This window comes from Erythrolamprus reginae, chromosome 4 (assembly GCF_031021105.1).
Source record: "Erythrolamprus reginae isolate rEryReg1 chromosome 4, rEryReg1.hap1, whole genome shotgun sequence".
Classification (NCBI taxonomy): domain Eukaryota; kingdom Metazoa; phylum Chordata; class Lepidosauria; order Squamata; family Dipsadidae; genus Erythrolamprus; species Erythrolamprus reginae.
Window position 1 is genome coordinate 26,324,716 of NC_091953.1, and position 15,020 is coordinate 26,339,735.

At 39.3% G+C, this 15,020-nt stretch overlaps 1 protein-coding gene across 4 annotated transcripts in view; it reads left to right on the plus strand.

Moving 5' to 3' along the window:
• MTUS2 (microtubule associated scaffold protein 2) overlaps positions 1-15,020 on the plus strand; it is a 375,450-nt gene that overhangs the window by 293,646 nt on the left and 66,784 nt on the right. For 3 of the 4 annotated variants that reach the window (XM_070749864.1, XM_070749865.1, XM_070749866.1), the window contains one exon: positions 701-912. In XM_070749864.1, the coding sequence (XP_070605965.1) occupies positions 701-912 (212 nt within the window). Of the gene's footprint in view, positions 1-700; positions 913-12,688; positions 12,750-15,020 lie in introns of those variants that run through there. The other variant, XM_070749867.1, reaches the window with a different exon arrangement.

Genomic DNA, 15,020 nt, shown 5'->3' on the forward strand with positions numbered 1-15,020 from the left:
CAGCCCCCATTTTACGACCTTTCTTGCCACGGTTATTAAGTAAATCACTGCAGTTGTTAGTAAACACGGTTGTTAAGTGAAGCTGGCTTCCCTGCTGACTTTGACTTGCCAGAAGGTCACAAAGGGGGATCACATGATCCCAGGACCATCATAAATGAGAGTCAGTTGCCAAGCATCTGAATTTTGATCATGTGACCAGATTCTGCAATGGTCGTAAGTATGAAAAAAGGTCATAGGTCAGTTTTTCCAGTACTGTTGTCACTTTGGACGGTCACTAAACAAACTGTTGTATGTCAAGGACTACCTGTTCTTTTGTCCAAGGCAGTTGCTACTACAGCATCTCTTTCTCTTTCTTGGCAATTTTTGTGACAGCCGCTTCAATGCACGAGTAATAATTATTCCTTTTTTTAAAAAAAAGTGTAACAGCATGTCAACATAAAACTCATTTGCACCGTGACTTTTTTCTTATTTAAGAAAGAAAAACATCAGATAGAACAGCTTAATTATTGCATATTAAAGACACTGCAGGTTTGCGGAGGTTTAAATTATGTCTTTTAATAAAATTTATTACGTGAAAAGAGGCCACCAGTCTCCTCTTAATTTGTGGCTGCCGTAAAAGACAGGTTTATTATAGCTATGTTCCGATGTAAAAAACAATGTATTACATGGATGTTACATGGATATTTATTGCTTCTTGCAGGACATCCTAAACAAAAATCTTCTGTCCCAAGAAATGGATTTTCTGCAAAGCCAGATTTGCAGACACGAGAGCCAGAACGGCAATTCATCCAGCAAATGAAAGATAGGTGTGATGAACTACTCAGAAAATTCAATTGTGTCCAAGAAGAACTCAAGAGAACCAGATGTGGCTTTGATGTCTTTGTTATAACTACACAGTTTTTCTTTCAGAAGGTAAGTAGCAACCAAGGGCTTCTCTACATTACCCATCTGCTTTTTTGAGAATTCACAATTATTTTGTTATGTCAAAGGCAAAAGAATGTACTGTGTTTTCCCCGAAAATAAGACCCTGTCTTATATTATTTTTGAACCCTGAAATAAGCCCTGGGCTTTATTTTATTTTATTTTATTTTATTATTTAGATTTGTATGCCACCCCTCTCCGAAGACTCAGGGCGGCTCACAACAAGATATAACAAATCATAAATAATTCAAACAACTTTAAAATATTTTAAAGATTTAAAAGAACCCCATATACTAACAGACACACACACAAGCATACCATGTATAAAATTGAACAAGCCCGGGGGAGGTGTTTCAATTCCCCCATGGCTGACGGCAAAGGTGGGTTTTAAGGAGTTTACGGAAGGCAGGAAGAGTAGGGGCAGTTCTAATCTCTGGGGGGAGTTGGTTCCAGAGAGCCGGTGCCGCCACAGAGAAGGCTCTTCCCCTGGGGCCCGCCAACCGACATTGTTTAGTTGACGGGACCCGGAGAAGGCCCACTCTGTGGGACCTAATCGGTCGCTGGGATTCGTCCCGGAGATATTCTGGTCCAGTGCCATGAAGGGCTTTAAAGGTCATAACCAACACTTTGAATTGTGACCGGAAATTGATCGGCAGCCAATGCAGACTGCGGAGTGATGGTGAAACATGGGCATGTAGGTAAGCCCATGACTGCTCTCGCAGCTGCATTCTGCACGATCTGCCATGCATTCAAAAGCCTAATTGGGTTTATTATCAGGGGATGTCTTATTTTGGGGGAAATTGGGCAATATTGTTACTTGCTACTATGTATTGTTTACCATTGTTGTGAGCCGCCCCGAGTCTGCGGAGAGGGGCGGCATATAAATCCAATAAATCTAATCTAATCTAATATTAATATGATTTGGTCTATGTTAGTGGTTATTAGGCGAGATGAAAAGATATGGAGAAACAGTTTAGAACAGGGGTGTCAAACACAAGGCCCAGGGGCCGGATCTGGCACACGGGGTGCTTAGACCTCGTCCATGGGGCAGCCCCGGAAGCAGCAATGGACTGGCCTACAATTTATTTATTTATTTATTTATTAGATTTGTATGCCGCCCCTTTCCGTAGACTCGGGGCGGCTCACAACACAATAAAACAGTTCATGACAAATCTAATAATTTACAATTTAAAATTTAAAATAGTTAAAAAAAACCATTTTTAAGCAGACATACCTACAGACATCCCATACATAAATTATATAGGCCCGGGGGAGATCAATTCCCCCATGCCTGACGACAGAGGTGGGTTTTAAGGAGTTTACGAAAGGCAAGTAGGGTAGGGGAAGTTCTAATCTCTGGGGGGAGCTGGTTCCAGAGAGTCGGGGCCGCCACAGAGAAGGCTCTTCCCCTGGGGCCCGCCAACCAATGCCTATGCCAGTGAAAACGGAGTTCAGAAGTGCCAAAAATGGAGCTTCGTTTTCACTAGCAGAGGGTTGCAGGAGGCCATTGCAACCAAAATGGAGCTCAGGAGCTCATTTTTGCAGACAGAATGCTTCAGCTTCTTCAAGTGCCCCCAAAACAAGTGATGTTGAATTGGCCACGTCCACCCTGGGCACTCCCATTGTAGCCTCCCCGAGGTCAAACACAACCCTGATGTGGCCCTCAATGAAATCGAGTTTGACAGCCCCGGTTTAGAAGGAACAATTTTGAATATGACAACAAGACCTCTGTCATTAGTGTTTAGACAAGAACGTGTGCACAATCTACTGTTTATTGGGTGCATACCCAAATTGTACAGATCTGAACAGAATTTATCTGGAAAATAAAAAGACCATGACAGAAGTCCTCAGCAGTGTCTTAATAGCTTTGTTTTTAATTTGTATTTCCATCAGTTGCTATAAGTATTCACTTGGTATGACAAGTGAGTATCATTGAAGATAGTCACATACTAGCTGCCAAACTTACCTTGTGAGTGTAAAAATCAGGTGAATGGCAGGATATTCTATTAGGACCTGGACATTTCAAATACAGTGGTACCTCTACCTATGGACGCCTCTATTTACGAACTTTTCTAGATAAGAACCAGGTGTTCAAGATTTTTTTGCCTCTTCTCAAGAACCATTTTCCACTTACAAACCCAAGCCTCTGAAACTGTAACTGGAAAAGGCAGGGAGAAGCCTCCATGGGGCCTCTCTAGGAATCTCCTGGGAGGAAACAGGGCCAGAAAAGGCAGGGAGAAGCCTCTGTGGGGCCTCTCTAGGAATCTCCTGGGAGGAAACAGAGCCTCCATCCTCCCTGTGGTTTCCCCAATCGCACACATTATTTGCTTTTACATTGATCCCTATGGGAAAAGTCGCTTCTTCTTACAAACTTTTCTACTTAAGAACCTGGTCATGGAACGAATTAAGTTCGTAAGTAGAGGTACCACTGTAATTTTGAACTTCATTTGTCTCAATACGTTCAGTACAAAACTGTGTTTATTTGGATGATGGGCACATTCTTCTCAATATTAGATAAATGGGCACTGTTGTGCATATTCTTCATTAATCTGACAATGTATTTCCACCTTCTGATAAAAAAAGAGAGTCACCATTTAAAATAGTACTGAAAGTACTATTCATCACAGAGGATTTGATTAGTTTTTTAAAATGAATTACTAAGGTGAATAATAATAATAATAATAATAATAATAATAATAATAATAATAATATATTAGATTTGTATGCCGCCCCTCTCCGAAGACTCGGGGTGGCTCACAACAACGATAAAAACAATATTATAATGGCACAAATCTAATATTAAAAAACTAAAAACCCTATCATAATTAAAAACCAAACAGCACATACATACCAAACATAAATTATAATAAGCCTGGGGGAAAGATGTCTCAAATCCCCCATGCCTGGCGGTATAGGTGGGTCTTAAGTAGTTTACGGAATGTTCGTTCTCTGTCTCTCTGTCTCTGTCTGTCTGTCTGTCTGTCTGTCTGTCTGTCTCTCTCTCTCTCTCTCTGTCTCTGTTTCTCTCTCTGTTTCTATCTCTCTCTCACACACACACAAATACCACCACACCACTCTGTTGGGAGCGAATGGAAATACAGAATTCCTGAGTGCTCTAGCCTTGGTGCTACAAGATGCCAGACATAACAATAAGAATAATATGAATGATGACTTTTCTAAACATTATTACAATACACTCATTTTGAGTGGCAGGAAATGTTTCAATAAGAATTGTTACGTTGAGAATCAGTGAAGAAAATATTGTGGCCCTGTTGTCAAGAAGCACAATTAAACATATTGGTGGAATCTATATGTTAGATGTGATAATACTGACATCTATTGGCAATGGACTTAAAATTACATGGTAGGTAAGCAAAGGATGGATTCCGGGTACTAAGTGAGCCTTTAACTTGTCCTTTGCACGGATGTAAATTTGGTGCAATAATATTTAAGCTTTACACATGTTTTTACCTGCAATTGTTGCCATTATGATTGTTTTTATTGTTACTGATATTTTAATATGAATAAGATTTTTACAGTGGGTCCTACAGATATTGGTGCCACCACCAGCTAGGAAGGTAGTTATTAAGGAGAATGGGTCAGGCAGAATTTACTCCATATCAGTGGAGTCAGATATTTTGTGTTCTTTATTTCAAAGTCTCATAATTATAATTTACAATTTCTACCCATGTGTACATAATGTGTTTTTTTTAATCCACATAGCTATCCTGCACTTGCTTTCTAAAATTACAAGTACCCCAGTATATTTTTCATATGCAACTTTATATTTACAAGTATAGATTATTATTTTTATATATATATATTTTTTGGAAAAATACTTTATTAATTATATACATTAAAAAAACATAGAAAGACAAAACAACAATATGACATTTACAGAATGTATATATATATAAATCTATAAGTCAGAAAAAAAATAAGAAGAAGAAGAAAGAGAATGATAACATATACTTATAACAAAAATAAAGCATTATGCTTTATACATGGGTTATTTGGTATCAGAGCTTGTTATTTACACCTGCTAAATAGCAGTATACTTGATTTGCAGCTCATTCATTTATAACAGTATTTTCCCTTTGTTGATTGTTACACATACATCTCGTTGAATGAATTAAATATATATAGATTATTTTTAAAGTCAGACACTCTATGCCTTGTGTTATGATGTAGTATGCTGTGAATAATTACTGTCTAAATTGCATTTCAATGTTGGTTGGATTTTTTTTACACATACATCTCGTTGAATGAATTAAATATATATAGATTATTTTTAAAGTCAGACACTCTATGCCCAGGCAACGGGGAAACCCCATCTTCGGCTCCTCGCTGCTGCCGCGCTGCCAAGCAGATCAGCTGGTGGGCGGCCGAAGGAACCTTCCCTGGATGCCGCCCGCCGCTCGAGAGCAAGAGGGGGAGAGATAGAGAAAGAGAGAGAAGGAAAGAAAGAGATGAGAGAGGGAGGAAGAGAGTGTGAGAGAGGAAGAAGCAAGATAGAGAAAGAGAGAGAGAAAGAAAGATGAGAAAGGAAGGGAGTGACGTCATCGGGTGGAAAAATCGCGATATAGCGTTTCGCAATGATCGAGATCGCGAAACTCGGGGGATCACTGTACCATGAACCACAATGGCGCAGTGGTCAGATTGCAGTACTGCAGGCTACTTCTGCTGCCTGCCGTCTGCCTGCAATTAGGCAATTTAAATCTCGCCAGGCTCAAGGTTGACTCAGCCTTCCATCCTTCTGAGGTGGGTAAAATGAAGACCCAGATTGTTGGGGGCAATATGCTGACTCTGTAAACCTCTTAGAGAGGGCTGGAAAGCACTGGAAAGTGGTATATAAGTCTAAGTGCTACTGCTGTTGACTTTTGTTTTCATTCATTAAATTTCATTCTGTTATTCAGTCAATTTCTGAGATCTATCAAGATTGTACTCAATGTTCTTTTTTATCTTCTTGGAAATTAACTATGCTATCTACTATCTCAATGTAAAAATTTGATAAGCATTTCTTCCATCTCTCATCCACGCGATTAATAAAATGGTAGAAGTCTAGAGGAGCCAGAATTGAATTTCCTGACATACCAATTTGTTGTAAAATCGTTTCTAACTTTGAATGTGATTTTCAAGCTAATTTTCAAGCCAGTTCATTTTTAACTGATAAGTCATCTAGCCCTCATTTTGTTAACGAAGGCATAAAAGTTCTTCTATTGTCAGACGGGGCCTGGCTATTAAATCTCTACTCTTTCAAGAAAAATAATCTCCTCATTTAGGAACTATAGAGGATGTGTTGATTCTTTATAGGCAAGTAAGAAGTCATACTGTATATATCACACCTGCTTGCTACATGTATGTATGAATTTGTGGATTTGTGGGTTTCACTGTTCCGGATCCATTTTTAAAATTATTCTTAGTTTAGTTTTAGTTATTCTCCAATGTATCAGACAGTGGAACAAGAAATAGTGGATGGAAACTAATCCAGGACAGAGCCCAGCTAGAAACAAGGGGAAATTTCCCAACAGGCCAAATCACCAGTAGAACAGATTGCCTTCAATTGTGGGAACTCCCTAATGGAGATGTTTAATAATAATAATTGTTGTTGTTGTTGTTGTTGTTTTTGTATTTATTTTATTTATTTTTCATTTATTTATTTATTTATTGGATTTCTATGCCGCCCCTCTCCGCAGACAGTTGTTGTTGTTGTTGTTGTTGTTGTTATTATTATTATTATTATTATTATTATTATTATTATTAATTAGATTTGTATGCTGCCCCTCTCCAAAGTTTAAGAGGAGACTGGTTAGCTACTTGTCTGAAATGGTATAGGAGTCATAAGAACATAAGAAGAGCCGTGCTGAATCAGGCCAAAGCCCATCGAGTCCAGCATTCTGTGTCACACAGTGTCCCACCAATTGTACATGGGGATCTTGACCAGAAAGAGAAGGCAAAACCCTCCCTTTCCCTTGACCCCCAACAAATGGTACTCAAGGGAATCCTGCCTGCCTCAACCAACATAGTGGTGGCACATGGACATCCATTTCAATAACCACTGATACACTTGGCATCCATGAATCTGTCTAATCCTGCCTTGAAGCTATCCAGGCTGACAGCTGTCCTGACCTCTTCTGGAAGTGAATTCCATAAACTAATGACCCTCTTGGTGAAGAAATATTTCCCTTTATTTGTCCTCGCTTTCTTACCTATGAGCTTTAGGGGGTGCCCCCTTGTCTTAGTATTGTGTGATAGAGAAAATAATTTTTCTCTATCCGCCTTTTCTATCCCATGCATGATTTTATACACTTCGATCAAGTCGCCCCTTAAACGCCCTCTTTCAAGGCTGAAGAGACCAAGGCGCTGCAACCTGGTTTCATAAGGGAGGTGCTCCATTTCCTTGATCATACTTGTTGCCCTTTTTTGCACCTTTTCCAGTTCCATTATATCCTTCTTGAGGTGAGGTCTCCTGCTTCATCAAGGGTTTGGGCTAGAATAGCTTCCAATTCTCTTTATTCTGTTATTCTTTTTCTATGTCTATATTGCAAGCTGCCCACAATCAACTGAGAGTCAAGCACGGTCCATGTTGATTAAATGAATAATATGAAAATATTCAGAACAGCAATCAGTACGTTCCTTTAGTTCCCTGGGATGTAACTGATCTGTCCCAGGCTCTAAAAATAAGTACAGTACTGTGTTTCTTCTGTCAGTCTCAAGCTTCAATCAAGCAAACTGTGACGTTTGCTCATCACAGTTACTTGATGGGAAAAGGTGCACCCAAAATAGGAGCAGAATTTTGTTAGTTATCATCTTCCCATCTTACTGGTTGATATAATTAGTATAGCATGTTTCTTTTATTTTGAACATGTCTAAAAACATATTTTGATATTAATAACATTCTGTGCTTTGGCTGTCTTGACAAATATCTTGGCGGTCTACTGACAATAATTCTATTATGTCTTTCTTACTTAACATTGTGACTGTTTTAAATGGTTGCTTAGACCTGGCATTGAAAGTACAATGGTAGTTATTTAGTTAGTTAGTTAGTTAGTTAGTTAGTTAGTTAGTTAGTTAGTTAGTTAGTTAGTTATTATTTATTTATTAGAGTTGGAGGGGACCTTGTAGGTTATCTAGTCCAACTCCATGAGGTCTTTTTCTGCCGTCAGACTTCTATGTTTCTATGTAACGGGTCCAAAGACGGGCTACAAGAATGGTGGAAGGTCTTAAGCATAAAACCTATCAGGAAAGACTTAATGAACTCAATCTGTATAGTCTGGAGGACAGAAGGAAAAGGGGGGACATGATCGAAACATTTAAATATATTAAAGGGTTAAATAAGGTTCAGGAGGGAAGTGTTTTTAATAGGAAAGTGAACACAAGAACAAGGGGACACAATCTGAAGTTAGTTGGGGGAAAGATCAAAAGCAACATGAGAAAATATTATTTTACTGAAAGAGTAGTAGATCCTTGGAACAAACTTCCAGCAGACGTGGTAGATAAATCCACAGTAACTGAATTTAAACATGCCTGGGATAAACATATATCCATCCTAAGATAAAATACAGAAAATAGTATAAGGGCAGACTAGATGGACCATGAGGTCTTTTTCTGCCGTCAGACTTCTATGTTTCTATGTTTCTAACTCTGCAGTCAAGCAGGAGTCTCTACACCATTTTGGACAAATGAGAGTCCAATCTCCCCTAGACAGTCTCAAGTGTTGGAGCGCTCACAACCTCCGCAGGCAAGCTGTTCCATTGGTTGATCACTCTCATCGTCAGAAAGATCCTCCTTATTTCCAGGTTTAATCTCTCTTTGGTCAGCTTCCATCCATTATTCCTTAGGGGTGTGCATAAGCGCACCATTGTGCTTAACATCCCTGTCCTACTGTCTACTTTTTATCATTACTTATCTAATGTTTTATATGTACAAATTATCACCCTATAATTGTTTGACAAATAAATAAATAAATCTGGCCTTCTGGTGCTCTGAAAAACAGCCCGACCCCCTCCTCTCTGTGGCAGCCACTCAGGTATTGAAGCACTGCTATCATGTCTCCCATGGTTCTTCTCTTTGCTAGACTAGCCATGACCATTCTGCAACCCCTCTTTGTATGTTTTAGTTTTCAGCCCCCTTATCATCTTGGTTGCTTTCTTCTTCACTTTCTCTAGAGTTTCAATGTATTTTTTTTTGGAGCGTGGTGACCAAAACTGAATGCAGTACTCTAAGTGTGGTCTAATTAAGGCTTTATAGAATGGTATTAGTACCTTACTAGTCCTAGATTGTATCCCTCTGTTAATGTAACTTTTCAGGAGATTCTATTCCCATTTATCAGAAATGGTACATGGTCACCTGTTTGGATGGGAGGTTGGAATAGACCAGCGGTCTCCAACCTTGGCAACTTGAGGAAGTTGAAGACCACAAGTCTTAAAGTTGCCAAGGTTGGAGACCCCTGAACTAGATTACCTTTAGTACAAGATCCCTTCCAAAACTGGACAACCATTGGTATAAAATGGTATAGGTTTCCTGCCTGAGAAAGACCTCCAAGGTCCCTTTCAATTCTGTTATTCTCTATTCTAAAATATAAAGGTATCTGCTTGTTTGAAATATGCATCAGAGAACATATTCATCTTGAATTAAGTCCACCAGGTTGCAGTTCATTTCCAAGATACTGTATTCCAAGGTTCTCAGTTTGTCCATAAAGCTCCAATACGCATGTCTATACACACCCAAATTATTTGACTGAGTCCGTTCCTTGCACTATGAATAAATCCACTTACTATTATGGGAAGCAATCATAGAAACATAGAAACATAGAAGACTGACGGCAGAAAAAGACCTCATGGTCCATCTAGTCTGCCCGTATACTATTTCCTGTATTTTATCTTACAATGGATATATGTTTATCCCAGGCATGTTTAAATTCAGTTACTGTGGATTTACCAACCACGTCTGCTGGAAGTTTGTTCCAAGCATCTACTATTTCAGTAAAATAATATTTTCTCATGCTGCTTTTGATCTTTCCCCCAACTAACTTCAGATTGTGTCCCCTTGTTCTTGTGTTCACTTTCCTATTAAAAACACTTCCCTCCTGAACCTTATTTAACCCTTTAACATATTTAAATGTTTCGATCATGTCCCCCCTTTTCCTTCTGTCCTCCAGACTATACAGATTGAGTTCATTAAGTCTTTCCTGATACGTTTTATGCTTAAGACCTTCCAACATTCTTCCACCAATCATTACTTACTATCCTATTTTCAAATTCAGTTTATTCTACAGAAAAGCAAAAAGGATTGGTTGATTTAATTAAGGGAGACAGGAACTGGAGGTTGCCTGGTTTACAATTTGATTCTTGTCTTATGTTATATATTTAGTAATGCTAAGCGTGGCAGAGCAGCTGTCCGAAGGATATAGCATATAAATAGGTAAACCCCTAGTAGAAAACCCGCTTTGCTCCTAGGGATTCGATTTCACTTCAGCTTAAGATGCCACTTTTCCAAAACTAGTCAATGCAAGATGTGTCAATGAGATGGCATCCGGTTATTGAAATGCTCTCCAGTTTCTTCATTTCAACTTTCATTTCATAAAAAACCTTGGAATACTCATATCAAATAGCCCCGGCCCTCTGGAACCAACTCCCCCCGGAGATTAGAACTGCCCCTACTCTCCTTGCCTTTCGTAAGCTCCTTAAGACCCACCTCTGTCGTCAGGCATGGGGGAACTGAGACATCTCCCCCGGGCATATACAATTGATGAATGGTATGTCTGTATGTAAGCTTGTTTAGAAAATGGGGTTTTTAAAATATTTTTAAACAGTAATTTAGATTTGTTGTAAATTGTTTTCACTTTGTTGTGAGCCACCCCGAGTCTGCGGAGAGAGGCGGCATACAAATCTAAATAATAAATAAATAAATAAATGCCAGAGCCCACTGCAACAACATTGCCAAAAAGGCTTCAAGTGTTGTTACTCTAATACTACGTAGCTTCTGCTCCAGTAATCTCACACTACTCACTGTTCTGGATTCTGGTTAGAACTTTGGTTAAATTGGAAATAACGCTGACTGAATGCAAGATTTCATAAACAAAAACTCCATCTTTATTTCTCCTCCCCTCCGTATTCAAAATGCATGACAGGCATTCAAATTCCTTCCTCTCTTATCTTAACGATTAGAGCACACCAAAGCATTCCTCCAGGCCTCCTCCCTTATCTTAAGATTTATGTCTATGCAACGTAGTTCAAAGCACTAAGAACAGTTGTTAAATAGCAGAGAATAAACTAACTTACTTCGTAGCCATACAGGCACATGTCCATGATGGATTTACAACATTGAAAACTCCGCCCTTCTTCCCCGCTGGCACCCGGACGTGATGAATAAATCACTTCAGTAATTAACCTGTTCCTCCCCTTAATATCTCTTGCCTAACACTTGTTTCCTGTGCCTTTGCACCCTTCTGAAATGCAGATTTAACCATCTATTATCTGTCTCTTCTTCACTGGAGTCTGGACTCATAGAAACGTCCTGTGGCTGGCCTCCCATCTGTTTTGACACCTGTAACCCAGGACTTGCCACTAATTCATAGACACTATCTATATCAGAGTCAGCAAACTCTTCGCCATCCAACTGACCAGGAGTATATACAACACTAACCAGAGCATACAAAACCTTCTCCAGACCAATCCTTGAATACACCTCATCTGTCTGGAACCCACACCGCATTTTAGACATAAATACTCTAGAACAGGGGTGGGCAATTAATTTTGCCATGGGGCCGCATGAGAAATTGGGATGGTTTTAGAGGACCAGACTAATATAATTAACTCAGTTCTACCCAATACGGTAAAGACCCAGAGCCTGGCCTGACCTAAACACCCAGACCACTCTACAGACCCCTAATTGTTTGCTTTACGGCAACACGGTGCACCACAGTCACTGCGCTGGAGTGTTTGCGTGGTTTCTGTGCTCGGCCTCTCTCGCTGGGAGGTCGGAGTCTGCTCCAGTGCGAGGATGAAAGAGCTCACCACATCCGCCGGGACTCCTCCGGTTCCTGCTTTCCAGGAAAGCAGGAACTGGAGGAGTCCCGGCAGATGTGGTGAGCTCTTTCATCCTCGCACTGGAGCGGACCCCGACCTCTGCAGACCAGTCACAGATAGCGGGCAGGCCGATCACAGACAGTGGGCAGGCCCGATGCAGCTCATGGACCGCCCCTTGCCCAGGTCTGCTCTAGAAAATGTCCAGAGATACTTTACCAGAAGAGTCCTCTACTCCTCCATGTGCAACAGAATTCCCTACGTAACTAGACTTACAATCCTAGGTTTAGAAAGTTTAGAACTACATCGCCTTAAACACGACCTGAAATCATCTGCTACAATGTCCTTCCTTTCAACGATTACTTCAATTTCAACCACAGCAACACACAAACATACAACAGACACAAACTTAAAGTAAACCGCTCTAAACACAACTGCAGGATATACAACTTTAGTAACCAAGTAGTTGATGCATGGAACTCACTACCTGACTCTGTAGTATCATCACCTAACCCCCAAAACTTTACCCCACTGTTGACCTCTCCCGATTCCTAAGAGGTCAGTAAGGTGTGTACATAAGTGCACCAAAGTGCCTTCCGTCCCCTGGTTCTAATGTTTCTCTCTTACTAGTATCATGTACAGTATATAAATATTGTTATATCTTTGTATACCACCAATACGTACTTGACAAAACAAACAAACAAATAAATAAATAAATCTCATTTCACATTGCAGGAAAATGGCAATGCAGCTGTTCCTATTTCCTATATGTTCTCTAGCCAGAGATCACAGTTTCAAAATGTAGGTACCTATTATATACATTTGTCCTTAATTGCTCCCAATAACCTATACAGCTACAAATATCTGTTCCCTTCACTTTTAGAGACACACTTGGTCATTAAAGCAATCTTTTTATGCATGCTGAAAGGCGATGTGTGCCATCTAGTGGCTGTTTGTAAAAATACATTCCCTCCCATGGGACCCACCATTTTTTAGCCAGCTCACCCATAGGAAGCAAATATAAATATATAAAAAATAAATACTTTATATATAAAAAAGCCAAATACCACTCACGCATCACCACAAATTCTTCAGAACTGTAAAGCCTATAAACTTGAAACTTGGCACATATGTTCCTCTTGGCTTCTAGGTGCTTACTAAGAAAGGATTTTTCAAAATGGCCATCAGATCATTAGTTATTTCTTATATTATTATTTATTTTATTTATTTTATGTTATTAGGTTTGTATGCCACCCTTCTCCAGGGACTCTGGGCAGCTCACAGCATGTACAAAAACAGAACAATAATATGAATCCAAAAATAAAGGGAACACTCAAAGAACACATCCTAGATAGAATAGAATAGAATAGAATTTTTATTGGCCAAGTGTGATTGGACACACAAGGAATTTGTCTTGGTGCATATGCTCTCAGCGTACATAAAATAAAATATACATTTGTCAAGAATCATGTGGTACAACACTTAATGATTGTCATAGGGGTCAAATAAGCAATGAAGAAGCAATATTAATACAAATCTTAGGATATAAGCAACAAGTTACAGTCATACAGTCAACATGGGAGGAAATGGGTGAAAGGAATGATGAGAAAAACTAGTAGAATAGAAGTGCAGATTTAGTAGAAAGTCTGACAGTGTTGAGGGAATTATTTGTTTAGTAGAGTGATGGCGTTCGGAAAAAAACTGTTCTTGTGTCTAGTTGTCTTGGTGTGCAGTGCTCTGTAGCGACGTTTTGAGGGTAGGAGTTGAAACAGTTTGTGTCCAGGATGTGAGGGGTCAGTAAATATTTTCCCCGCCCTCTTTTTGACTCGTGCAGTATTCAGGTCGTCAATGGAAGGCAGGTTGGCAGCAATTGTTTTTTCAGCAGTTCTGATTATCCTCTGAAGTCTGTGTCGGTCCTGTTGGGTTGCAGCACCAAACCAGACAGTTATAGAGTTATAGATTTGAATGAATGAAATATTCTCACTGAATACTTTGTTCTGTACAAAGTTGAATGTTCACAACAGCATGTGAAGTTGATTGTCAATCAGTGTTGCTTCCACGGAAGCTTGGTTTACTTGGAGTTATATTGTGTTGTTTAACTGTTCCCTTTATTTTTTTGAGCAGTGTATATATGGTCTATATCAGTGATGGCAAACCTTTTTTTCCTCGGATGCTGTAACAGCGTGCATGCACGCTATCACTGATGTGCAAGTTCCCACACCCATAATTCAATGGCTGAGGAGGGCGAAAACAGCTTCTCCCACCCTCCGGAGGCCCTCTGGAGGCCAGAAATGACCTGTATCCTAACTTCTGGTGGGCCCAGTAGGCTCCTGTTTCATCCTCCCCAGGCTCCAAAGGCTTCCCTGGAGCCGGGGGAGGGTAAAAACGCCCTCCCCATCCCCGAATGCTCTGTAAAAATGATTTTGATTCGTGTGATACCATTTTAGATTTATAACTTCAGGGTTAACAACAAATTTCATTATTTCATTAAAAGAATCTTTTCAAACTTATTAATTAAATACCTACCTCATTTGGAAGGGTTTTTTTTAATTGCTAATGTGGTCACTTGAATAACATTTTGAGAGACAGAATTCAGTAGGTATTATTTTGATAAACACATTAATTTGAATAAAGTTTGCTCAAAGGATTTCTATTGTGTATTTATTAACAGCCTAATCTTTTTCTTAGAAATAAAATCTGTTGAGCTTTCATAGAACTTTTGGAAAAGTTCGTATTTATGAGATTTAGAGACTAGATATCTAATACATTTCATTCCTCTTGAATTTCAACTTTCTGTTATGAAAGTATCAATAATTTAATGCTACCTGAATTCTAACTCTGTTTCATGACCAAAATTTCTAACAACTACAATGCCTCACTTTTACCTAGAATCTATAGTTGCCCATAGACCGAAATGTTGGTCTATAGCTATTGCAAAGCTTTTCATGACTTTTAAAAACTTTTTTGCCAATAACGAAATTCCACAGCTGCAAGGTACAAAAATACATTATTTTAGACTGATAATGCCATTTGTTTTGCGCATATCAGCATTTTACTATGACAGTAGAACCC